Raw genomic sequence first — 23570 nt, forward strand, 5'->3', positions numbered from 1 at the left:
TTCTTGCTGTGCGCAGGCTTTCTCTAGTTGTGAGTGGGGGCTACTCTTCGTTGTGGTGCGCAGGCCTCTCATTGCGGTGGCTTCTCTTGTTGCGGAGCATGGGCTGTAGGGGCACGGGCTTCAGTAGTTGTGGCTCATGGGCTCTAGAGCGCAGGCTCAGTAGTTGGGGGCACGGGCTTAGTTGCTCCGTGGCATGTGGGGGTCTTCCGGGACTAGGGCTCGAAACTGTGTCCCCTGCATTGGCAGGTGGATTCTAAACCACTGCACCACCAGGGAAGTCCGACTTCCACATTTTAAATAACAACTTTTGTTTCACCTATAAAAACATAGGGTCCCATAAACATTGCTGGTAATTATACTGGGACTTGGCGGCTCTCACCCCCCCCGGTGGGCTGTCCTTCACCGTGAGGCAAGGTTGGCACAGGCACAAGAGGCCACAAAGGTAGATGTCTTTGGGGGCCAGGTAGGGATGCAGGGAGCCCGAGGGTCTCTGCCCAGCCCCACTCGAGCCCACACGTATCACCAGGTGTCCCGATCAAGAGAAGTGCTGATTCACACATGGAACGTGAAGTTGCCTGACTTGGAGGCAACCCATTTAAAAATAATTTTAAGCCTCCGTGACGATGTAACGTTTTTAGGGTGGAGCCTGGGGAAGGCTCCTACAGGTGTGTGTGTTTGGGGGGGGCGGTGTTCAGACCTCCATCTAAATATTGGCTAAGAAGGAGACGACCGCAGTAGCGCCGGAAAGCCGCAGGAGACCGGAGACCTCGGCCAGTGTGGCTGGAGCGGGGGTGGGGCCTGGCTGTGGGCGGGGCCTGGAGCGGCCAATGTCTCGTTGGGGGTGGGGTTACTCGGAGCCGGCCGGGCTACAGCACTTCCGGAAATCAGCGCCGTCGCACGCGGAGGCTGTCGGCCGAAGCCGGGGGTGTAGTCTAGGCAGCTAATCGGGGGGCGCTGTGTACCTGCCCAGCCAATGAGGAGCGGGTTTCCGCGGCGGCCCGCCCCTGCTCCCTACAGCCCTATCCTGGAGATCACCCACCTGGACTCCGTGCTTTCTCCCTGGCGGCTTTTCTTGCGCCTTCCCGCTAGAAATGCCGTTCGTTGAGCTGGACACGAACTTGCCCGCCGGCCGTGTGCCCGCGGGACTAGAGAAGCGGCTCTGCGCGGCCACTGCCGCCATCCTGGGCAAGCCTGAGGACGTGAGTATGGGCAGGGGAGCACGGAGAGGGAGGAGGTTGGCGGATGGGGTCGGGCTCTGTCCGCCCTCCGGCTTCCCCACCGCGACCCTGACTCTTCCGCGCCCGCCAAGTCTGACCTCCCGCTCTCCAAGACCCCGCGGCCCCAGCCGCCACGTCTGCTCCCTGTCGCCGTCCAGCCATGACCCCGACGTGACCTCCAAGGACCCCGGCCCGTGCCCCCAGCCCTGATCCCGCGGGGCCCGGGCTCCCCCACTCCGCGCTCCCCGGTCCTCAGCACCATCCCGGCCTACACCGGCTTCAGGCGAAACTTTCGTGTCCCCGCAGCGCGTGAACGTGACGGTGCGGCCCGGCCTGGCCATGGCGGTTAACGGCTCGGCGGAGCCCGGCGCGCAACTGCTCGTCTCCTCCATCGGTGTGGTGGGCACGGCCGAGGAGAACCGCGGCCACAGTGCCCGCCTCTTCGAGTTTCTCACCAAGGAGCTGGACCTGGCCCAGGATCGGTGCGTAGGGGCAGGGAGAGGACCCTGTTGGGACTTCCGCGAGACGGGGCAGGGATCCGACTTGAGGCCCTTCCTAAGGTTGGGGAAAAAATTAATTCCCCACCCTTCGCTAGAAGGATGTGGTGCCGCAGGGCGCCTTGCGTCCCCCGGTGGTGGGCCCACCTTGAGAGTGGTAGTGGAATTGAGTGAATTCCTGGCTCTGTAGTGGTCCCTGTGACACCTGGGCAAGGTGTGGCCTCCAGGACCTCAGTGTTTCCATCTGTGAAGTGGGAAGGCTCCCCTTTAACCACTCCCTGGGGGTACTGCATGGGATGGCACTATACTGCACCTGCCTTGACACTTGGTAGGGCAGGATGTTGTTACCCTGACAAAACCAAGGCCATTTATCATCTGCCTTCAGGCTTCCCCACATCTTAGGGAAACAGGTGTAATTTTCTAGAGCTTCTCCAAGCTGGTCGAGGAATTCTGGGTATGTCCTGAGGCTGTGACCTTTGGGCCTATGGCCCAGTTAGGTCCCAGGTAAGGTTCCTGGGAGGGCCACAGAGTAGTGGAAAGAGCATTGGCCTGAATGTCTGGAGACCTGGGTTCTGGGTCCCATGCAGCTGGAGGATCCACACAAACCTGGAAGTGAACCATCTCTGGTTTGTAGCCTTCTCTTCTGTGAATAGAGAGGCATGGATTAAACAATTCCCAAGAACACCTACAGCTCCCAAACCTGGTATTCTGTGGCAAGGTTAAAGTTTCTTCCTGGGTGAAAAATATTCCTGAGCCAATTCCATGCCTACGAGGAACTAAGTATATGAGAAGCTTGAAAGAACCTTCCAGAATGGAGCCTTCATTGGCCCAGAAAGGCTGGTGAAGAATGGTTACTTCTGGGGGGTGCTCAGACCTGATCCTCAAGCTGGGGAGTGATAATAATTCTAACAACATAAGTAATGTGTAATTTACTATGTGCCAGATACTCCATAGGTAACTCACATGCCTGATCCCATTTGATCCTTAGAAGTTTTGTCCCCCTCTCCACACCCCTCATGTGGACATGCCATCCCCATGAGGTAGATACATCCATTTTGCCTATTTACAGATGGGAAAACTGAGGTTGTCACATATACCTCCTTGGTCCCAGGCTATCCCAGTTATCCTGTTTCTTCACAAGGAACTTCCTGTCACTTCTGTGAGAGGGGCACACTCACTCACTCCACAGACATTACAGGGGTGGTGGGGGGAGTCACCCTGTGCCTGGCCTTCTTGAGCCAGGCTTTGCGAAAACAGGCAGCTTGGGCACTGCAGATGCCCCCATGGGGCCTGCAGTTTGGAAGACAGGGCTCCCCTGTGAACACGCAGACAGAGGATATAGTGACCACAGAGGCCGCCATGTTGAGAGTCTGTTCTTGGTGGGTGATGATGATGTGCAGTCACCATTCCAACCTTGACATGCCCACTGCCCTGTCGGGGGTTGGGCAGAGAGCATTAATGGGTTGAGACAGGCTTGCAAAATGGCTGGTGGGCTAAGGCAGGCTGGCCTGGGAGCCCATGGTGGGAGTACCTGGCTAGGGGTCTTGGAATGTGAGGCATTAGCCAAGGAGCTGATGACATCTTTTTCTCTGTCTCCTGAAGGATAATTATCCGCTTTCTCCCCTTGGAGGCCTGGCAGATCGGCAAGAAGGGGACAGTCATGACCTTTTTATGATTGGCATGGAGGGCGTCCAGGGCATCTGTGAGCTGGCAGCCCCTTCCAGAGAGGCCTCCTGGCAAAGTGAGGGCCTGGTGGATACCAGCTTCTGGCACCCCCACGTGCAGACAGGCCTGTGACCTCACGGTCCTCTTCCCCATCCTTATGACAAATAAATGAAGAGCTTTGTCTCTCAAACATGACTTCTCTACTTCCCTTTACCCTCCCCCGGCATTCTGGGCCACCCTGGGCAGCAGGGTTGGTTTATGAGGTGGGGACCTTAGGGAACCTGGGAGGTGGGATGTTCCTGTCTTCAGGGCCTCTGTTTCATGTCTTGTATCTCGGCTGCCCAAATCAGAGGGTGGAGGGCTCAGCCTGGAGGCCCTGCTCCCGATGCCCATGTTCAGGCTGGTGGGGAGGAGCTGGCAGCTGGTCCAGCCTGGGCCTTCCTGCAGACTCTGCTGACCAGATGTTCCTGTCCTCAGCCTGGGCTTCAGGGACCTTCCCTGGACATTGCCAAACTTCACCTTCTCCAGTGAGTCTTGATGAGAATTCATTGTAGCTGCGCGCCTTGTAAAAATCCATGTCCCAGAATGGCAAACCCAGAAATGCAACATCTGCTTCTAGAAATGGAATGAATGGGATCCCGCCCCCCCCCCCCCCCCATCTAAAGAACATACCATGCTTTTGCATTTCAGAGGATATACAGGTGGGGTGGGGGTAGCCCAAAGGAAGTCGCCTTTTCAGTTTCCTTCCAGATGCAGAGTTTACATCTCTGGGCACTATGTTTCTCTGCACAATTAAAGCTTTGATCATCCTTGTGCACCAATGAAATACCAAATTGAGATTTTCAGTCTATGCAGTCCACCTGGTTAATAAGTTAGTTTCCAAAAGAATGTGCCTGTGCCTGCTGTGTTTACCTGACCACCGCTGAGGACTTGTTAAAAGCTATAGCTTGGAGTTCCTTTCCCTGGCTCGCTGTCCCAGCTGTTTCTGCTCTCATTCCTTCTGCCAACATGGATGTCTTGCTTCCCAAAGGGGCTCAGGGAATGTTTGTGGGTTGAATGCAAATGAATGGTTGAAGTGCCTAAGGAGGGATTCAGGCCTAACCCTTGCCAGGACCATAAGGTAAGAGCCTCCTATCTGGTCTCCCCAGCTTCAATCTCATCCCCACTACTGTGAGTGATATCATCTGTTTGCTGTGAGGACTGGCCCCTCCCCCCACGCGGGCATTACCTCTCCCCGTTGTGGCCCTGAGTTTTACCCCCTGATAACACCATGCTGCAATGAGGCTCCTGCATGGCCAGCAGTGTTTCTCAACTCAAAACCTTGCCACACAGCTAGCTCCCTGCTGCTTGCACCACCCTTCCCATCTTTTTTCAACTTTCACTCCAGAGCATCTTTCAAGATACAACTCTGGTGGGAGCTGCATACAAGGTTGCAAGTCATCCACGAAAGTTTGAAACCATCTGTTTATGCTGTTTAACCCAACCCTGCCCCTTATACTCCTCTCAAAAATCAAGGTTGGCGACAATTTTTTTATCTACTAGCATATCATTAAAGCTTTACTGTACTGAACCGTCTATGAGTTCTTCACCATGGTTTTACTGTCTATAAATAAAGTCAAAGAAAAAGCCATAACATTCGTTCTTTAAGTCATTCTTGCTGGACTCAAGCCGCTATGAATGTCAACCAGTGTGAAGCCCTTCCCTAAAACGCTTAGCTCCCTGTGTCCCAGGCCCTGGTCAGAAACCCGTCAACGCTGGGCCCTCCTTCCGGCTCTGTTCTGTCACTTCCTCCCCGGTCCGTTCATCCCCCGCTCCCCCCTCCCCCTTTTTCTTTTGCTTCAGTAGTTGCTTGTATCTGTGACTTTTAGGTTTCAAATCCTTTTCGGAACGAGGTGAGGTCCAGGTAATGTGAGAATGCTCTTCCGGCCCCGGTCCCTCCAAGTGTCCCCAGGTTTCCACGGCCTTCAGAACAGCTGTCGCAGGTTGTAACAGTAGTGCGGCCGTCACTTGGCAGCTGCTGCGGGCCAGGCCCCGAGCTCGGCGCTTCCCGGGTACGACGAGCGGTGGGGAGGGAGCGGGCGGGATTTGGGTAGCAGCAGGCGCGGAACCCCCAGCCGCGCTCAGGCCGAAGTGCAGGATTACGCCGGCCGCCTGAAGGGTCCTCGCGCGCCAGCTCTGCGGGGCGGTGCGTGAGCGCTTGCCGACTGGCTGGTGGAGCCGGCTCCGGAGCCAATGGGAGCGCGCCTTGTTGTGAGGCGCGCAGCCGGCAGGCGCGGGGGTCGGGTGGACAGGCGGTTGCCGTGGAGACGCCTGGTGAGTTCGCTGGCAGCGGGTTTGGGGCGGCCCCGGGTGGGGGCGCGGCTCTGCCCTGCCGGGGGCGGGAGCTTGAGGGGCGGTGGGCGCGGGGTCCGGCCGGGCGGACGCTGGGGCTCCTCGTGGGGAAACCGAAGCCGGGACCCGGAGCGGCCCGACTGGGCCCCGCTGCCGCGCGGGCCTCTCGTCGGCTCCTGCTCGTCCCGGGGGGCTGAGAGGGGCTCCTCGTGGGGACAGGGGTCACAGTGGCCGCAGCGGGAGCCGCCGTCCGGTCTGCGGCTGCGGTGCCGGGCCCCGCGCTGACCACCGCCTCGTGTCCTTCTACTTCACCTTCACGGCGGCCCTGCGCGGTGAGCGCCTCTCACGGGTGGAAACTGAGGCCGAGAGGACGTGCAGCCGCCTGTCCCGAGTCCCCGGCTCCCCCGTGGGCCATTGGCTCCAAACTGCAAGCCTTCACTGCCCCACCGCCCCGAGGAGGCGGACCCGGGCCGGATAGAGCTTCCTGTTGCTGGCAGCTGTCTGCACAAGGGGCTCTGGGGGCCCCTCCACCTCTGGGGGCCTGGGTTACTACAGGTCGTGCTGTGTATGCGGATTCCATGCGGCTGGGCTTCCTTCTGGGTGACTCATAACCGTTCTTAGGACTGGAGTATCCTCGGAGTGGTCTCGTTCAGGGGTCGGCAAACTTTGGTTGTAGATATAATGATTTTTATAGTAGTAGTATGTCTTGTGGCTAAAGTAAGTATGAGTATACTTACTATAGTATAAGTATTTGGGTGCTATACTTTACTCAGTACTGTGGTCGCAGCCAAAGACAGTATGTAAGAGAGTGGTGGTGTTTCAATGAAATTTTATTTAGGGACATTGAAATTTGAATTTTATGTAAGTTTTATGTAATTTTCACGTGTCACGAAGTTTTTCAACCATTTAAAAATGTAAAAATCATTCTTTGCTCTTGGGCTGTATGGAAACAGTAGGCTAGTGAGCTTGCAGACACCTGATTTAGTCCAAAGACTCATGCAGTAGAGGAAACTGAGACCCAGAGGGGGTATCTTATGCCATGTCAGTCACACAGCCGGGTAGTGCCCCAACTGAGCTTATTAAGACCTAGGCTTCCCGACTCCCAGGCCAGAGCCTGCTAGGAAACATCACCACTTAGCACTGGATCAGGGTACGAGGTGCTCAAAGTGTGCTGTTGTTATGTGTTCTGAAGGACATGAAAACTATAAAGAGTTTGAAAACTTGTGAGGTTTAACTCCTGAATGTGCTGTTCTGAGAAAATGCAACTGTTCTGCTGGGAGACTGAGAAATGAGTACCGGATACTTCCCTTCTCATCTTTATACAGTAGCTTTTTTTTTTTTTTAAACTCCTTTTTGTGGTTTCTAGGGTTTGTGGTGAATAATATGGCTATGGTCTTTATTCTCATATTGCTTACAGATGATAAATATATAATCTCAAATGGTTATTTCTTTGTAAAGTTTTTATTTTAAACTACTTTGTGTGTGTGTTTTTATTGAAGTATAGTTGATTTACAATGTTGTGTTAGTTTCAGGTGTACAGCAAAGTGATTTGGTTATACATACATATATATATTTTTTCAGATTCATTTACCTTATAGGTTATTACAAAATATTGAGTACAGTTCCCTGTGCTATACAGTAGGTCCCTGTTGGTCATCTATTTTATATATAGTAGTGTGTATCTGTTAATCCCAAACTCTCAATTTATCCCCCACCGCTTTGGTAACCATAAGTTTGTTTTCTATGTCTGTGGGTCTATTTCTTTGTGGTATATAAATTCATTTGTATCTTTTTTTTTTTTTTTTAAATTACACATACAAGCAATATCATATGATATTTGTCTTTCTTTGTCTTACTTAGTATAATAACCTCTAGGTTCATCCGTGTTGCTGCAAATGGCATTATTTCATTCTTTTTTTAAAAAATATTTATTTAATTTATTTAGTTTCCTTATTTTTTTGTCTGCGTCTGGTCTTAGTTTTTTTTTTTTTTTTAATTTATTTATTTATTTTTGGCTGTGTTGGGTCTTCGTTTCTGTGCGAGGGCTTTCTCTAGTTGCGATGAGCGGGGGCCACTCTTCATTGCAGTGCGCGGGCCTCTCACTGTCGCGGCCTCTCCTGCTGCAGAGCACAGGCTCCAGACGCGCAGGCTCAGCAGTTGTGGCTCACGGGCCCAGTTTCTCCGCGGCATGTGGGGTCTTCCCAGACCAGGGCTCGAACCCGCGTCCCCTGCAATGGCAGGCAGACTCTCAACCACTGCGCCACCAGGGAAGCCCTGGTCTTAGTTTTGGTACGTGGGATCTTTTGTTACAGGGCGCGGACTCTTGGTTGCGGCGCGTGGGCTTCTCTCTAGTTGTGGTGCACGGGCTCCAGAGTGCGTGGGCTCTGTATTTGTAGACTTTTTTTTTTAACACTTTATTTTTATACATTTATTTATTTATTTATTTTTGGCTGCGTTGGGACTTTGTTGCTGCACGTGGGCTTTCTTTTTAGTTGCGGCGATCGGGGGGCTACTCTTTGTTGCGGTGGGTAGGCCTCTTGTTAAGGTGGCTTCTGTTGTCGCGGAGCACGGGCTCTAGGTGCGTGGGCTTCAGTAGTTGTGGCACATGGGCTCAGTAGCTGTGGCTCACAGGCTCCAGAGCGCAGGCTCAGTAGTTGTGGTGCCCGGGCTTAGTTGCTCCATGGCATGTGGGATCTTCCTGGACCAGGGATCAAACCCGTGTCCCCTGCATTGGCAGGCGGATTCTTAACCACTGCGCCACTAGGGAAGCCTTGTAGACTTTCTAATGATGGCCATTCTGACTGTGTGAGGTGATGCCTCATGGTAGTTTTGATATACATTTCTTTAATAATTAGCAATGTTGAGCATCTTTTCATGTGTCTTTTGGCCATCTGTATGTCTTCTTTGGAGGAATGTCTGTTTAGATCTTCAGCCCATTTTTTTATTGGGTTGTTTGTTTTTTTTGATATTGAGCTGTAGGAGCTGTTTTTGTATATTTTGGAGATTAATTCCTTGTCAGATGCACCATTTGCAAATATTTTCTTCCATTCTGTAGGTTGTCTTTTAAACTACTTTTAGATTTAGAGAAAAGTTGCAACAATAATACAGTGAGTTTCCATGTGTCTCTCATGCTGCTTTCCTAATGTTAACATCTTATGTAATCGTAGCACAATTATCAGGAACAGAAAGCTAGTATTGATACAATATTATTAACTCAACTACAGACTTGGTTGGAATTTTACCAGTTTTTCCAGTGGTCTATTTTCATCCCAGGATTGTATCCAAGATCCCGTATTGCATTTAGTCATTTCTCCATAGTCTCCACCTTAGTCCTTAACAGTTTTTTAGTCTTTTCTTAACTTCTTGACCTTGCTACTTTTTAAAAGTACTGATCAGTTATTTTGTCTAATATCCCTCAGCTTAGGCTTGTCTGATGTTTTCTCATGATTGGAGTGAAGTTATGCATTTTAGGCCAGAATAACACAAACATGGTGTCCTCAGTGCATCGTATCAAGGAGTTCAGGAGGTAGACATGTTTCATTACTGGTGATGTTTACTTTGATTGCTTGGTTTAGTTGGTGTCTGCCAGGTTTCAACACTGTAAAGTTACAGTTTTTTCCCTTGTAGTTAGTAGGTATCTCTGGGAGAGATACTTTGAGAGGATGCAAATTCTGGTTCTGGCAAATCTATACCCACTGACCTTAGCATCCATCTGTGGATCTTTGTGGCCTTTGCCTAAAGGTAATTATGTTTCTTTCCTTCTGCATTTATTCATTGAAATTCAGTTGAAGGAAGAGCTATTCCTTCTCTCATTTATTTATTTATTTGATTATTTATTTATATCAGTATGGACCCAAGGATATTCGTTTTATTCTGTGAGTTAAAATCTAATCTTACCATTATTTTGTTGCTCACTGTTTGGCTTTGGCTATTTAGGGTCTCCTTCAGGTTAGCCGCTGTGTCCTATCAACAAACCCTCATCATTTTTTTGAGTACTTACTTACCTTCAGGCACCACAGGATGTTCCAGGCTCGTCTTGTATTTTCTCTGCCCCAACCCTGGAATTGAAGCTCCTTTTTGTCTTTAGCCTTGAGGTATCCAGTCAAGATACTGTTTTATACAGGTTTGTTCTTTTCTTCCTCATCCCCTTCAGTGTGGTTATGTTATTTGTGATACAACAGGTTCATTAGTAGTATTTATATTCCATTTTGGATCCCCCCTAGATCCTAGTTGATTTTGATTGTTTATTTTTGGAGTGTGACACGTGACCGTGGCTCTCAGAGTCAGAGCTGTGCACAAGGTATACGCAGAGAAGGGTCCTTCCCTCCGCATCCCCTCCACCCATTCCCGTTCTCCCCTGCACCCCTTCCCACTCACCTCCTGTAACTAACTGATCTCTCTGGTACCTGGATTGTCCTTTCATGTTTCTTTTGCACAAAGAATAGATGGTTGTGTATTTTCTTATATCCTCTTCTTTCTTATATGAAGGGTGGCATGCTATAAATATTTGTATTTGCTTTTTTTTACTTAACAATATGTCTTGAAAAATCACCCTGTATCTGTTCGTAGATATCCTATTCATTTTTTTTAAATTTATTTATTAAATTTATTTATTTTTGGCTGCTTTGGGTCTTCATTGCTGCACGCAGGCTCTCTGTAGTTGCGGCGAGCGGGGGCTATTCTTTGCGGTGTGCGGGCTTCTCATTGTGGTGGCTTCTCTCGTTGCAGGCTTCAGTAGTTGTGACATGAGGGCTCAGTAGTTGTGGCGCACGGGCTTAGTTGCTCTGCAGCATGTGGGATCTTCCCGGACCAGGGCTCGAACCCGTGTTCTTAACCACTGTGCTACCAGGGAAGTCCCTCCTATTCATTTTTTAAAAAACAGTTTTATTGATATATAATTTATACACCATACAATGTACCCATTTAAAGTTTACAATTCATTGGTGTTTAGTATATTCACAGAGTTGTGCAGGTATCACCACAATCAATTTTAGAACATTTTTATCCCCCCAAAAGGAACCCTGTGTCTATTAACACTCACTTCCCATCACCTCCTCCCCCAGCCCTAGGCATTCACTAATGTACTTTCTGCGTATGTAGATATGTCTTTTCTGGACATTTCATAGAAATGGGATCATACGGTGTGTGGTCTGTTGCTGCTTCCTTCACTGAGCATCATGTTTTCATGGTTCATCTGTGTTGTCAGTACTCCATTCCTTTTTATGGCTGAATAATATTCCATTGTACAGATAGACCACATTTTATTTATCCATTCATCAGTTGATGGACATTTGGGTTGTTTCTACTTTTTGGTTATTATGAATAATACTGCTATGAACATTTTCTCACTAATTTTGCAGCTGTGTATTGCTTCATTGTGTGGTTGCATCATAGTTTATTTATTCATCCACTCTGTTGTCTGTGGACATTTAGGTTGTTTCCAATATCTTGCAGTTGCAAACTGCTGCAGTGAATAACCCTGTGCGTATGTATTTTTATGTTGTTTGAAGTATGTCTTCAGGGTAGATTCCCAGAACTGCTGGGTTGAAAGGTAAGTGTAACAAGGTAACAAAGGTCATTTTGTTAGCTATTGTCAAATTCCTCTCCAGAGAGGTCTTACCAATTTGCATTCCCACCCAGCGATGCCTGAGAGTAGTGCCTGTTTGCCCACAGCCTCACCACTAGGGTGTGCTTTCCTGCCTCACTTTTGGCCAGTGTGGTAGAGGAGAAATGGAGTTTCAATGTTGTTTTAATTTGCATCTCTCTAATTATGAGTGAGTTCCAACATTTTTTCATATGTTTGAGAGCCAGTTGTATATCTTTTTGTGTGTGTGTGAATTGTTTGCTCATATCTTTTCCCCACTTTTCCATCAGGCTTTTGTTTTTCTATCCTTTGGGATTTTTTTTTTTTAAACTTTGGGAAAGTATACTTAACATGAAATGTACCACTTTAACTATATTAAAGTGTGCATTTCCATAGCATTAAGTGCATCCACGTGGTTGTGCAATCATCACCAGCATCCACCTCATCTTCGCAAACGGAAACTCTGCCCACTAAACAATACCTCCCCATCCTTCCCTCCCGCCAGCCTTGGCAACCACCATTCTACTTCCTGTCTTTATGAATTTGCCTATTTTAGGTACCCCATATAAATGGAATCATAGTTTTGTTACTGGCTTATTTCCCTTAACATAATGTCTTCAGGGTTAATCCATGTAGCATGTGTCAGAGGGTACTTCCTTTTTAAGGGTGAATCTTATTCACAAGGGTTCCAATTTCTCCACATCCTCGTCAGCACTTGTTAGTGCATGTGTGTGTGTGTGTGTGTGTGTGTGTGTGTGTGTGTGTGTGCAGTCTAGCAGATAACTCAACATCCTGGTCTATTTAATACTGTCCAGCAGAAGAAAATAACTAATTTCAATTTTAAACAAACGAAACAAAAGGAAGCAAAATCTCTCCATAGCCCTTTCAACAAAGAATGGGAGCAGTTTGCTAGAGCTGCCAGGCATCAGTGTATGGCGAGGGAGGAGGGTGGGGGGTGCTGAGGGCATGAGGCGCGGGTCCCATACTGGTCTTCAGGCAACATATGCTGCCTTGGTGGGGAGCAGGGGCGGAGGGAGGGCCTTTCTTCCTTAGTCCAGAATCTGGCAGCTGAATCGGTTGCTGTGAAGCCTGATCTGTCCACAGTCAAAGGCATATGTGGAAATCCACTCCCAGAGAAGAGTGAGTCCTTGGGGAAGCTGGTTTGGCCTCTGAAATGTCGGCTGAAAGACACCACCCAGAGTTGACAGGGACTTCATTCTCTCCCTTTGCTCTTCACAGGGACACTGCCCCTTGGGATGTGTGTGTGTTTTCCCCAGGTACAGGGTTTTAGTGCTATAGTTTCTACTTTTATCGTCTTTTTTTTTTCAGATTGTATGGTGGTCACAGTGCCCATCGTAGCATAGTTTATGGTCAAGCAGCAGTTTCCAGAGTTAATCAGCAGAATGCTTTTTTCTAAATGTGGAACCCAGGAGATAAAATAGCTATCAGCCTCGTGGGGTTTGAGTCTTCCTTGTCTGTGAAGAAGACTGTACTTTCTTTCTTCCTTGTAGGAACCCTTGGAGAACTCAGAGCCCATTGTGAAGGTCGTAGCTGTGAGCTCTGTTGGCAGTAGCAGTGGTCTTTTTATTTTATACATGTGGAGCACGTGTTCAGTCTCTGCCAAGGCTCATTTCCACTGCCTGCTGGGCCCTTCGGGGCCTTCTGCCAGCCTCTCAGGTGGGACTTTTCCTAGCTCCCTCCTCTGCCCTGATTGGCTTGTTTGGTGGTGCTGCCTCTTCCTCCCCGACCCGCGGGCCAGAACCCCTGCTGTTACCCGGCACCCCTGCTGCTCCCTCCAACCTCCCAGGGGCCCCGTTCCGTGAGTTTTCCTCCTGGAACGAGTCCCCCCCCTCTGTCCCCAGTACCACTTCCCCAGCCAGGCTCCTGGCATCTCTTTGTTTAATAGCAGCACATAGTTCACAGACCATACAGCTCGCCTACGTAGGGTATACAATTCAGTGAGTGTAAGTGTATCCACAGAGTTGTGCAACCATCACCACCATCAATTTCAGAACATTTTCATCACCCCAGAAAGAAGCCCTGTACGTGGTAGCAGTCACTCCCCATGTGTCCCTCTCCCCTAGCCTACTCTACTTTCTGGTTCTATAGATTTGCCTATTCTGGACATTTTGTATAAATGGAATCAGACAATATGTGGCCTTCGTGAATGGCTTCCTTCATTTAGCGTGTTTTCAAGGTTCATCCATGTTGTAGCAAGTACCAGTACTTTAATTTGTTTTATCACTGAATAATAATCCATTGTATGGACATACCACATTTTCTTTATCCATTTGTCAGCTGACAGACATTTGGGTTGTTTCCACCTTTAATCTGTCATGAGTAATGCTGCTGTGAACATTCATGAACAAGTTTTGGTGTGGACATGTTTTCATTTCTCTTGGGGGTGGAATTTCTGTGTTTGACATTCTGAGCAATTGCCAGACGGGTTTCACCATTTTTCGTTCCCATCTGCAGTGGATGAGGTTCTGATTTCTCCACGTCCTCACCAATCCTGTCATTTTTTTAGCAGATTTCACACTGGTCTGCCTACCTCTAATTTTTTTCCTTTTATATTTCCCTCCCACCCTCCAGACCCCCTGCCTCTGCCTCCCCGCCCTCCACCCCACTGCTGTCCCTTCCTGGGGCTTAACACAGGGCTTCCTCCTTCACCTTCCTCCATCCCTTCGAATGACTTGTTCTCCACCTGTTGCCTGTGTTTCTCTTTATTTCATTCAACTTTTGAAAAAATAATTGTTTATCGATCTGTTACCTCTGCTGAGCAGTGAGCCCTGGGGGCAGATGTCGGTCTCACTCCCCTCTGTCGCTGGCCCCTGGTCTGGCAAAGGCGGGCACTCCGTCCCAAGGACCAGGGGCTCCCCGGGTGACAGACTGAAGAGCCATCCCGAGGCCCACTAGCCTGTGTGCCCAGAGCCGGGAGGCCTGTGGGTTTGGACACAGGTTCCTGGTGACCTGGTGCTTCCCGGGCCCTCCCTCAGCCTGTTCTGCTTCCTCCATAGGAGCCACGTGGGCTGGCACTGCCCTGCTGGTGCTGGGCATTGCTGGGCGACGCTGGGCGGTGTGCCGAAGCCTCTGACTATGGTATGTGCTGATGCTCACCTGCTCTGCGGTGCTCCGGGGCGAGGGGCGTGTTCTTGGCTGGGCCCTGAAGGCTGTCCGAATGGGGCAGCCTTCCTCCCTGGAGGGCTCTTGGCACCCTCGAGGGTGTGGGTGCCCGCTCTCCTGTTGGGTGGTTTGCAGGGCCGCATCACCATGGCTAGAGAGGCACACAGTTATCCCATGTCATTGGAATCTGTTTTTCCAATGCCTGGGTCTTCTGCTGTGTTGGGCCACTGCTGGGGTGTCCCCAGCCTGTTCCTTTTGTAGTGGACATGCTCCCTGAACAGGTTGGTGTGGTTCCCTCAGAATGTACCAGTCCTCCTTTTCCTCCGCATCTGGGGAAGCCATAGCTGTTTGAGGCCGAGTGTGTTACAGAGTGTTGTGCGCGTTGTGGGGTATTGAAGAGACGAGACACGTCTCATCTAAAAGCAACTCTTCCGTCAAACCGCTGCTTCTAGATTCGAATCGCAGCCTTAAATGCCAGCTCCACGGTTGAGGATGATCATGAAGGAAGCTTTAAAAGTCACAAGACCCAGACAAAGGAGGCGCAGGTATGTGGTCCACGGGCTTCTCTGCAGCTGGACCTTGATCCTCATTTCTGTGGGTGGCACCATGTTTCAGATGCATCCCGATGTCTCCTGAATGGGATTTTAGAGGAAAACCCTGTTTACAGAGATGGCCGGCTCTCCATCTCCTGTTTGACCTGCTTCACTTAGAGAGGGTCACGCTGAGGATGGTCACACTGTTTATTCTGAGTGTGCGTGGGCCCTTCTGCAGCCGGGGCTGGCTCTTCACTCAGCCGGTTGTCTGTGTGGGCCTCAGGAGCTGGCACACCCAGGGGACGGCAGCACATCACTTTCCAGGGGGAGGCCCCGGAGGGTGCTGCCTAGCCCAGGTCTCACTGGTGGTCTGTGGGGAGCACGGATTCTCTGTCTTTCCTCTCTGCCACGAGGTCCGGCACCACTTCCATTCCAGCCTGCCTGCCTTCCTCTCGGCCGTCTCTCCCCCCACGTCCTACGCGAATATAACAAAGGTTTGCTCCAGTCTTTGTTTTCCCTGGAATAAGCATACACCTCCGCCTTCTCAGGAGAAGCCAGGACAGTGTGGAGCCCTCGCAGATGCTGCTAGTCAGTGGTCCCCGGCCCTCAGGGGTGTCAGTGGGGCTCAGCCTGCCCGGTGCCCCCTCTGCCCCTCCCAGCGGCGAGCAGGCTGAGGCAGAGCGGCACATAGAAAGCAGTGGAAGCTTTCCCTTCTCTCTCGGAGTCCCTGGGTTATTCCAGCTGGTGGGGCCACTCTCCCAGAAAGAGTCAGCGGGGTTCACAGAACCTTGGCATTGCTCTGCTCTGTGCCCTCAGCCTGCCTTCTGCTGTTGCTTAGACTCAGGTGAGCCCGTGCTGCTCGTGTCTCCTTGGGGGGCTGCTGAGGGACTCTTCTCCCAGTGATGAGCTCCTGCGAGCTTGGAGCATTAGGACTGTTTCCACCACAGAGCGTGCAGCTGACGAGTAACATGGCCTTGACGGCAGCCCCCTCTCACACATTGTCGGCTTAAAAAGACAAACCTTTGTGCTGTGTGAAAATGTCTTCTGTCTTGGTTTGCAGGAAGCAGAGGCTTTTGCCTTGTACCACAAGGCCCTGGATCTGCAGAAGCACGACCGGTTTGAGGAGTCCGCCAAGGCCTACCACGAGCTCCTGGAGGCGCGCCTGCTGCGAGAGGTGAGGCCCCAGAGGCCCTCTGCCCCCAGCTTCCCCGCCTGCTTGCTCTGAGGGTTGGGTGAGTCCAGAGAAGCATGCAGAACGGTTCTAGGTGCAGAGTAAGAGCTCCGTAAATGCCAGCTGCTCTTCCTACTTGGTCTTCACAGCCACTCTGCCAAGTGCGGGTGCATTGTCCCCAGTTCACAGTGTGGAGACGCAGGCTTAGCCAGGTGTTGGCTCAAAGCCATGCAGCTAGTAAAGCATCAGAGCTGGGAGTGGCATGCGGGAGCTGCTGGCTGGCTTACCGATGCTGTAAATGTCACCATCTAGGCTTGGGCCCTCAGGCGTGGCGGTAGTGCCAGGAGGGTTCCCTCTGTGTCTTTTGGTGCCCAGACGGCCCGCAAACTGCCTCTTGGTGGTCTGGCCTTTCTCCTCTGTGTGCTTGGAACTGGGGGGCCCTTAAAGGACATCGGGGGCCACGCTTTCATTTTCCAGTGGAGGGTGGCACCGGACTGGCCCGAGGGCCTGTGGCAGAAGCCAGCCCTGAAGCCAGGTGTCCTGCTGACTGCCGGCTGAGGCTTCAGGGCCTGGGTGTCACTTTGCTCCTCTGTTTGCTTTGTTCTCAGGCAGTTTCGTCTGGTGATGAGAAGGAGGGGTTGAAACACCCTGGGCTGATGCTGAAGTACTCCACGTTTAAGAACCTGGCCCAGCTGGCCGCCCAGAGGGAGGACCTGGAGACAGCCATGGAGTTCTACCTGGAGGTGCTCCCCTCGGCCGGGTCTTCGGGAGTTCTTGGGGGAGGGGTGGGGTTGTGGTCTGGTTGGTTGAAGAGTGTGTGGTGCTGTGTCAGCTGTAGTGCCCAAGGCCCCAGGCATTGGGTGACAGTAGCAAGTTCAGAGAGGGGTGCATGTGTGTTCTTCCTCTGCCACGCAGGACACACATGACCATGGGTGATTGCTTCATTTCTCTGGGTCTCCAGGTCTACACCATAGAGTTAGAGTGATATAAAGAGGGTGCTGAACACAGAGCCTGACCCCTGGCACCCAGTACCTACTCAGACTCGTACTGCCTTTATTTCTGTCAGGCCGGCTTACCTGTGTGGGCACCTCTGAGGCGCCAGCACCATGCACATGCTCACCCTCACACCCTCTGGCAAGGAGGGCGTCTTTATCCTCATTTTAGGGATGAGGATACTGAAGCTGGCAGTCACACTGCTGGGCAGTGTGGGAGTATGGATATGAACCCACGTCTGTCTCCCACCCATGCTGTTTCTAGAATCCCAGAAGGCTTCTGTATTTTCTTTTAATTCTACTTCTTGCACTTCTTTTACATATCAAATATGTATGGAATACAGGTGTTCAGAGTGACAGAATGTATTAAGAACATGTTCTGGGTTAGATTAATTGGTCCACGTGACTTCCCTGTCATTCTTTGGGCAGTCTGGGTGGCTGGGCTGGTGCTGTGCCCTCCTGCCACCATGGATGCCCGCTCTGGGGAGCTGACTGAGTGTGCCTCTGCTGTGCTGCTACCAGGCGGTCATGCTGGACTCCACGGACGTCAACCTCTGGTATAAAATCGGACACGTGGCCCTGAGGCTCATCCGGGTCCCCCTGGCTCGCCATGCTTTTGAGGAAGGGCTGCGGTGCAATCCTGACCACTGGCCCTGCTTGGACAACCTCATCACTGTCCTGTACACCCTCAGCGATTACACCAGTGAGTGGGGCGTCGCTGCTTTCTGCCACGTGCTCGTGCATTGGGACCGAGGAGAGCGGGAGGCCTGGATGAGCTTGGAGCCAGAGTTAACACCGAAGGGCTTTCTGCCCCACCTTCAGGGGAAATGGAGATGCCTTTGCTTCCCTGCTTTACTCTGCTTGTCTTTCTTTCTCGGTTGAGACTTACCCCATGCACTGTAGTAGGAAGCATGTCCTCTGAGCGGTTTTCCCTTCAGTCTCTCATTTCGTCTCTGCGGTGTCCCGTCCTGTGCCTGTTCTTATAAGTTGCTGACAGATGGCCTAGCAGCTGCAGCCTGACTCCCGGTGCCGGGAGCTCACTCCCCCCTTTTAGCAGCTGGTCCTTCCACAGAGCAGCAGGGCTGCTGGAAAGATTTGTGCCAGACGGAGCCCTGTTGCTTCACTCTCTGACCCCGCCTGGCCCTCTGCTCGGCCCCTCACGGGCTGTCCCGAGGCGGGCGCTGTTGGGGTTCTGGGCCTCTTGGGCCAGCTCCTCCAGGCAGCTCTGTGGGAGGGCCCCAGGCAGGGCCGGGCGCAGGGCATCTGGCCTCGGGCACAGGCGGTCCTGGCGCGGCCTGCTCATTCTTTTCAGGACAGACCTGCTGCCAGCACTTGTCCTCACGTTGAAGGTTACAGCTGGAAGGCTGACTCTTCGAGGCTTTTCCTTCTCTTTCTAAGGGCACATCGAGCAGGTGGAGCAGGATAGGGTAGCGGAGGCTGGGAAGCTGGGCCCTGCCCGCCACCCACGGGACTCCGTCGGTAGCTCTGTATAGTCAGGTGAACCGCGTGCAGCACAGGGCTGGCAGCGGGGTCGGCGTGCCCCAGGGGCAGGCTGCTGTGGCCCCTTCCCAGTTGTCCCTGCCTGAGGTGACCCTGACTTCTCCCTGTGTCCCCAGAGCCAGCTCAGCCCTCTGTCGCTTCCTCCAGGTGGGCCCGGGCGGGGGCGGGTGCCTTCTCCCTGCCCCTTTGCTGTGGGGCCTCTGCCGTCTGCCGTCCTCTGCACCCTCTGACCATCGCATGCTTGCATGTGGGGTCATTTCTGGACTTGGGCCCTTGTGTCCCTTCACGCAAATGTTCTCGGGCGTGTCCTTCCGTGGATGTCCGCGCCCGTGGTGTGGATCGCCTGTTTTGACTCCAGTGCTTTCATCTTCAGTGACTGTGGGTCTCTCCCTGGGCTCTTCCTGGAGCTTGGGCGCCCCCTGGAGGCCCCAGCCTCAGCGTCCCGCCTTCTCTCCGGCACCAGGCTCAGTTCTCTCTCCTGGAGAAGCTGCACTTGATAAGCTGAAGTCTTGGCGGGAAGATGGGTTTGGAGGACAGAGCGGTTTATGTGTCTATGAGAGCCGCAGAACCACATCGAAGCCCCAGAGTATGAGCAGCCGGTACATGGGCGCTCGAGAGGAGTAGGCAGGCCTCCCTCTGCTGCGGGTGCGGTCAGCTCTGCTGCTGCTGACCAGCCCATCCAGAGGATTGGTGCCCCCCTGGTTTTCTCTCTGCTCCCACCACCTTCCCAGAGGAAACCATGTCCTCCTCCTCCTTCCGGTTAGGCGGGAACCTCTGGGCCCCCTGTCCCTAGTTCAGTGGGCGGCTGGCGGGGCAGCCCAGACCCCCTCCTGCTTGTGGCGTGGGCACCGCTCTCCCGCTGCCCTTCTCCCTGACTTCCGCGTGGCATCTCTGCTTCTGCTCTAGCTTTCCTTCCTCCTCCCCTGCTCCATCCTTCTCTGGTTATTCCTGATGGGAGTGCCTTGCACCCACACTCAAACTCTGGAGCTGGGCGGGGCATGGGGCTGTCTGGTGCCCAGGCAGAGAGGAGCTGGCGGCCGTACTCCAGTTTGCCGACAGCTGGTTCCCGAAGGGTTTCCTCGAGGTGGGCTTGCTGGGCTGAGGGTCTGTGTTTGATGCCCATGTTTCCCCAGAAAGGTTGTTCAGCCGTCCTCCCTGGCAGTGTGGGCCTTTGCCCCTCGATCTTGGTATTATTATTTTCAAAAATCGTTCCCGATTGGGTCGATTAAAATGGTGTCTTGTCGCCATTTACCTGGTGTTTCTTGGACTCCAGAGCAGGGACTACTTCCCTGGCGTCACTGGCAAGGCCAGAGAGTCAGAGTGCAGCTTGGAGGTCACGCCTGTTTCTTTCCTGGCCAGCTTGTCTGTACTTCATTTGCAAAGCTTTGGAGAAGGACTGCCGCTACAGCAAGGGGCTGGTTCTCAAGGAGAAGATCTTCGAGGAGCAACCGTGTCTCCGCCAGGACTCCCTCCGGATGTTCCTGAAATGGTGAGTCTGCAGCCCGCCACCTCCTCCCCCAGCGGCTGGGGGCTGTTGAGGCCCCTCGCTTGGCAAACGGCTCTGATCTGCTTGGTTTATTGTTTCCCTACGCACCTCATACGGGCGGTGCCTCTGCCTGTCCGCCGCCCTCCTTCCCTGCTGCCCTCCTTCCCCGCTGCCCTGCGGCTCTCCTCTGGGTGCTCACGGCAGCCTTGTTCACCTCGCTCCTCGCTGCCCACCCTACTCCTTTCCGAGACTGTGCTTCCTGTGTTGCCCGGCCTGCCTCTAATCGGGCCACCGTGCCTGCCTCCGGGATGAGGCTCATGCTCGGCAGCGTCGCCCAGGAGGCCCTTTGCAGTCTGACCCCCCAGTTCTCCTCATGTTTCTCCCTCCCCCAAGGGGAGAGCTGTCCCAGGGCCCTGCTGTGTCCTGTCTGGTCCTGCACCCTGGTTCCCACAGTGCCCTCACCTGGAATCCCCACCTCTCCCTATTGTGTCTTCGTGCCCCTTCATATTCCAAGCCCCACATCCCCTCTTGGCAGCTTTCCAAGTTCGGGCTGCCTCCCTGCCCATCCTCCAGTGGAACCAACTCCTGTGCCCTCTGGTATTTCCTTGGCCCTGGGAGCTCACCGGTTGGGAGTTAGTGGTTATATTGGTGTTTATCCCTCGTAAGACTGTGCCTCTTATTCACATCTGTCCTGAGGGAGCTGACCTTCTTTGGAGAGGTGGTTGATGAGCATGTAGGACAGATGATGAGTCCATAAGCGCGTGGCTCCACGGGGGAGCCCTGTGGGGAGGAGGGCACGGGGCAGTGGGGGCAGGTCTCGCCGGGCCACCACAGGCAGAGGGGTGCCTGTGGGAGGCGTCTGGTGCCTCAAACTCCCACCCTTTCGGTTGATTTCCATAGGCTTTGGTGAGCTTGGCTGGTCTGATGACCTTTTTTGGGATGGGTAGGATGGGAGAGTCAAATCCTCAAAAGGTTTTCAGCAAATAATTGAGAGCAGCATTTAATTTTTCTGTGGCTTTTCTGCCATCACTATGATCCTGTTAATACAGATGAAGGTGATGAATTGTAAACGGATCAAAGGGCATTAATCATTTCTAGTGTAACGTGGGTATTAAGAATGCTAATTACTGCCCTTTCCAGCCCAGACTCAAGTGGTTATTTTATTTGTAGGAAGAATTAATGCAGATTAAAGGATATTAACTGCATCCCTCTGTGTAAGATTTCCATCTTGGCTCTACTGTGACACGGTCACTCCTCTCTGTCTCATGCACTCTCAGTGACATGTCCATCCACGAGGTGTCGGTGAGCGCGGCCGAGTCGCAGGCCATCATGGATGAGGCCCTGGGACTTCGGAGGAGGCGGCAGGCGCTGACTGTGCACGAGAAGGAGCCGGACCTGAAGCTGGTGCAGCCCATCCCCTTCCTCACGTAGGTCGTCTGGGTCTGGGCTGCCGGGTGGCCACTGGGCCCTGCTTGGGAGGGGGCTCAGCCCGCCTGGGCTGCTGCCGTGGCAGGAGCTGGGCGCACGTGGGCGGGTGGCTGCAGGAAGCAGGCCGGGCCTCCCCTGGTCGAAGTCTCTCTCTGTTGCTGTCCTTGACCCACCATCTGCCATGTTCCTGTAAGCCCCTCTCATCTGCCCACCCTAAGGGGAGAAGAAAACCAGCATTAGCCAAGCCCTGGACGGGGGACACCAGGACTCAGAGAGGCTAATGGTGAGGGAGGAGCTGATACCAGGTCCTGGCTTCCCGATCTCTAGTCCATGCTCCCCTGCTAGGGCCGCTCGGCACCCTGGAAGGTGGGCCTCAGCGTAGCCCCAGGAAGGGTGGTCCCTGGAGTTGGGGTCATTTAGCCCTTCGGTGAGGTCTGTTCCTAACATCCTGACATTGACTCTCGTGCCTATAAGTTGAGAGTGTCTCATATGTGGAGGCAAGTCACGTGGTGGCCCACAGCTCCCCACCAGATGGGACAGACCTGGGTCCAGACCTGGTGCCCTCGCCGGGTCATTATGTGCCACTCCCTGGAAAAGAGGGAGCAGCATCCCTCTCTTGTAGGGTCATCATGATAATTGAATCGAGTGCTCGGGGGTCGTGCAGAGCCAGCACGCAGGAGGGGCTGGCTCCGACCCACGTTACTGCTCCTACTTGTTCGTTCCCGCACGTTTGAGTTTCCCAGGAAACTGGAGGCAGTCCCAGGGGTACTTAGTCACCAGAAGGAGGGGCACGTGTGCAAAGCTGACAGGCCCCTCGAGGAGAGAAGCACAGCACCGAGAGCTCATAATGGGGTCCGCACTGCTCCGGGGGTTGGGGAAGGCTTAGGGCCAGAGCTGGAGTCCATTGGAGGAGTGGGCATGGATCAGGCAAAGGGGCTGGGGGGTGTGAGTGGGGTGTTGTTTCCGGGCAGGGGGAAGCCTGTGTAAAGGCCCTGTGGTATGTGGGGGGTGGTTTTGTTTGCAGAACTGAAAGCAAGCTATCGAGGGGAGAGTGCAGGGGGCGGGTGGGGGAGGGGGGGCCGGGTTGCAGTGGTGCGATGAGGCTGGGCGACACCGAGGGGACAGGCGGAGGCTTTGGTTTTTAGTCTGAGGGCTGGGAAGCTGTTCAAGGTTGGAAGGGTGAGTACATCATGCTACACTGTGTCATACCATAACACAGCATGACACACAACACAACACATGACTACATGTAAAACACAAAACAACAGACAGCATACAACATAACACATGCTACACCTCACCACAACAGGGCACACAACACAACTTATACACAGCAAAACACACGACAGTCTCGGTTTGCATCCAGCAAGCCCCGGCCCAAGAGCTGTTCAGCCCCTTTGGACCATATCCCTGTCAGTATTCCTCCCCCAGAAAACCAGACTAGTGGCAACAGGACAATGACCCCGTCGTTTTAAAGATTCGACCTTGTAGGGAAGGGGTTCTTGAGTGAGTCTGTGGTTTCTCCGTGTGCCTGGTAGGTCTGAAGGGGCCTGGGGCTGAGATGCCTCAGGGCTTCTCCTGCGGGCAGTGGAGCGGGTGCGGGCTCTTCTCCAGCCCCGGCTGCTCCACCTCAGCCATCAGTAAACTGAGACCACCCCACCCTCATGGAGGTGGCGGCCCTGAGCTCTGGGTACCCCGTGTTGTGTGCTGACCCAGGCGGTGACCCTCTCCCTGCAGCTGGAAGTGCCTTGGGGAGAGCCTGCTGGCCACGTACCACCACCTCACCACCTGCGAGCCCCCGCGCCCCAGCCTTGGCAAGAGGATCGACCTTTCCGACTACCAGGACCCCGGCCAGCCCCTGGTGTCCTCTGCCGTGGTGGCACCTGTCAGCGTGATCCAGCCGAGCCCCGTCAGCGCCAACCCCGAGGTGACCGTGGCAGAGCCCGTGCTCTCTTACGCCCCCGTGGCCACGGCCAGCTTCCTGCTGCACAGCCCCAGCCTGCTGGAGACGGGCATCCCTGCGGGTGAGCAGGCCTTGGGGTT

General features: G+C 53.2%; 2 protein-coding genes across 8 annotated transcripts in view; both read left to right on the forward strand.

Moving 5' to 3' along the window:
- The first annotated feature begins 867 nt into the window (after positions 1-867).
- On the forward strand, positions 868-3569 carry DDT (D-dopachrome tautomerase). Its single transcript, XM_082354680.1, has 3 exons — positions 868-1199; positions 1524-1699; positions 3317-3569. Exons 1-3 carry the CDS (start codon positions 1092-1094, stop codon positions 3387-3389), a joined length of 357 nt encoding a protein of 118 aa, XP_082210806.1. The 5' UTR covers positions 868-1091; the 3' UTR covers positions 3390-3569.
- A 116-nt stretch (positions 3570-3685) lies between these two features.
- Positions 3686-23570, forward strand: part of CABIN1 (calcineurin binding protein 1) — a 102925-nt gene continuing 83040 nt past the window's right edge. For 6 of the 7 annotated variants that reach the window (XR_014234276.1, XM_082354651.1, XM_082354655.1 and 3 more), the window contains exons 1-9: positions 3686-5692; positions 14312-14393; positions 14870-14962; positions 16011-16124; positions 16730-16864; positions 17636-17816; positions 19973-20102; positions 21377-21526; positions 23265-23551. Coding sequence is in view for 6 of the 7 variants with exons in the window: in XM_082354651.1 (XP_082210777.1) it covers positions 14391-14393; positions 14870-14962; positions 16011-16124; positions 16730-16864; positions 17636-17816; positions 19973-20102; positions 21377-21526; positions 23265-23551 (1093 nt within the window). In the remaining variant the exon portion in view is untranslated. Of the gene's footprint in view, positions 5693-12805; positions 12972-14311; positions 14394-14869; positions 14963-16010; positions 16125-16729; positions 16865-17635; positions 17817-19972; positions 20103-21376; positions 21527-23264; positions 23552-23570 lie in introns of all 7 variants that reach the window. The other variant, XM_082354652.1, reaches the window with a different exon arrangement.

The sequence above is a fragment of the Balaenoptera borealis genome (genome assembly GCF_965194805.1).
Source record: "Balaenoptera borealis genome assembly, chromosome: 14".
NCBI lineage: Eukaryota > Metazoa > Chordata > Mammalia > Artiodactyla > Balaenopteridae > Balaenoptera > Balaenoptera borealis.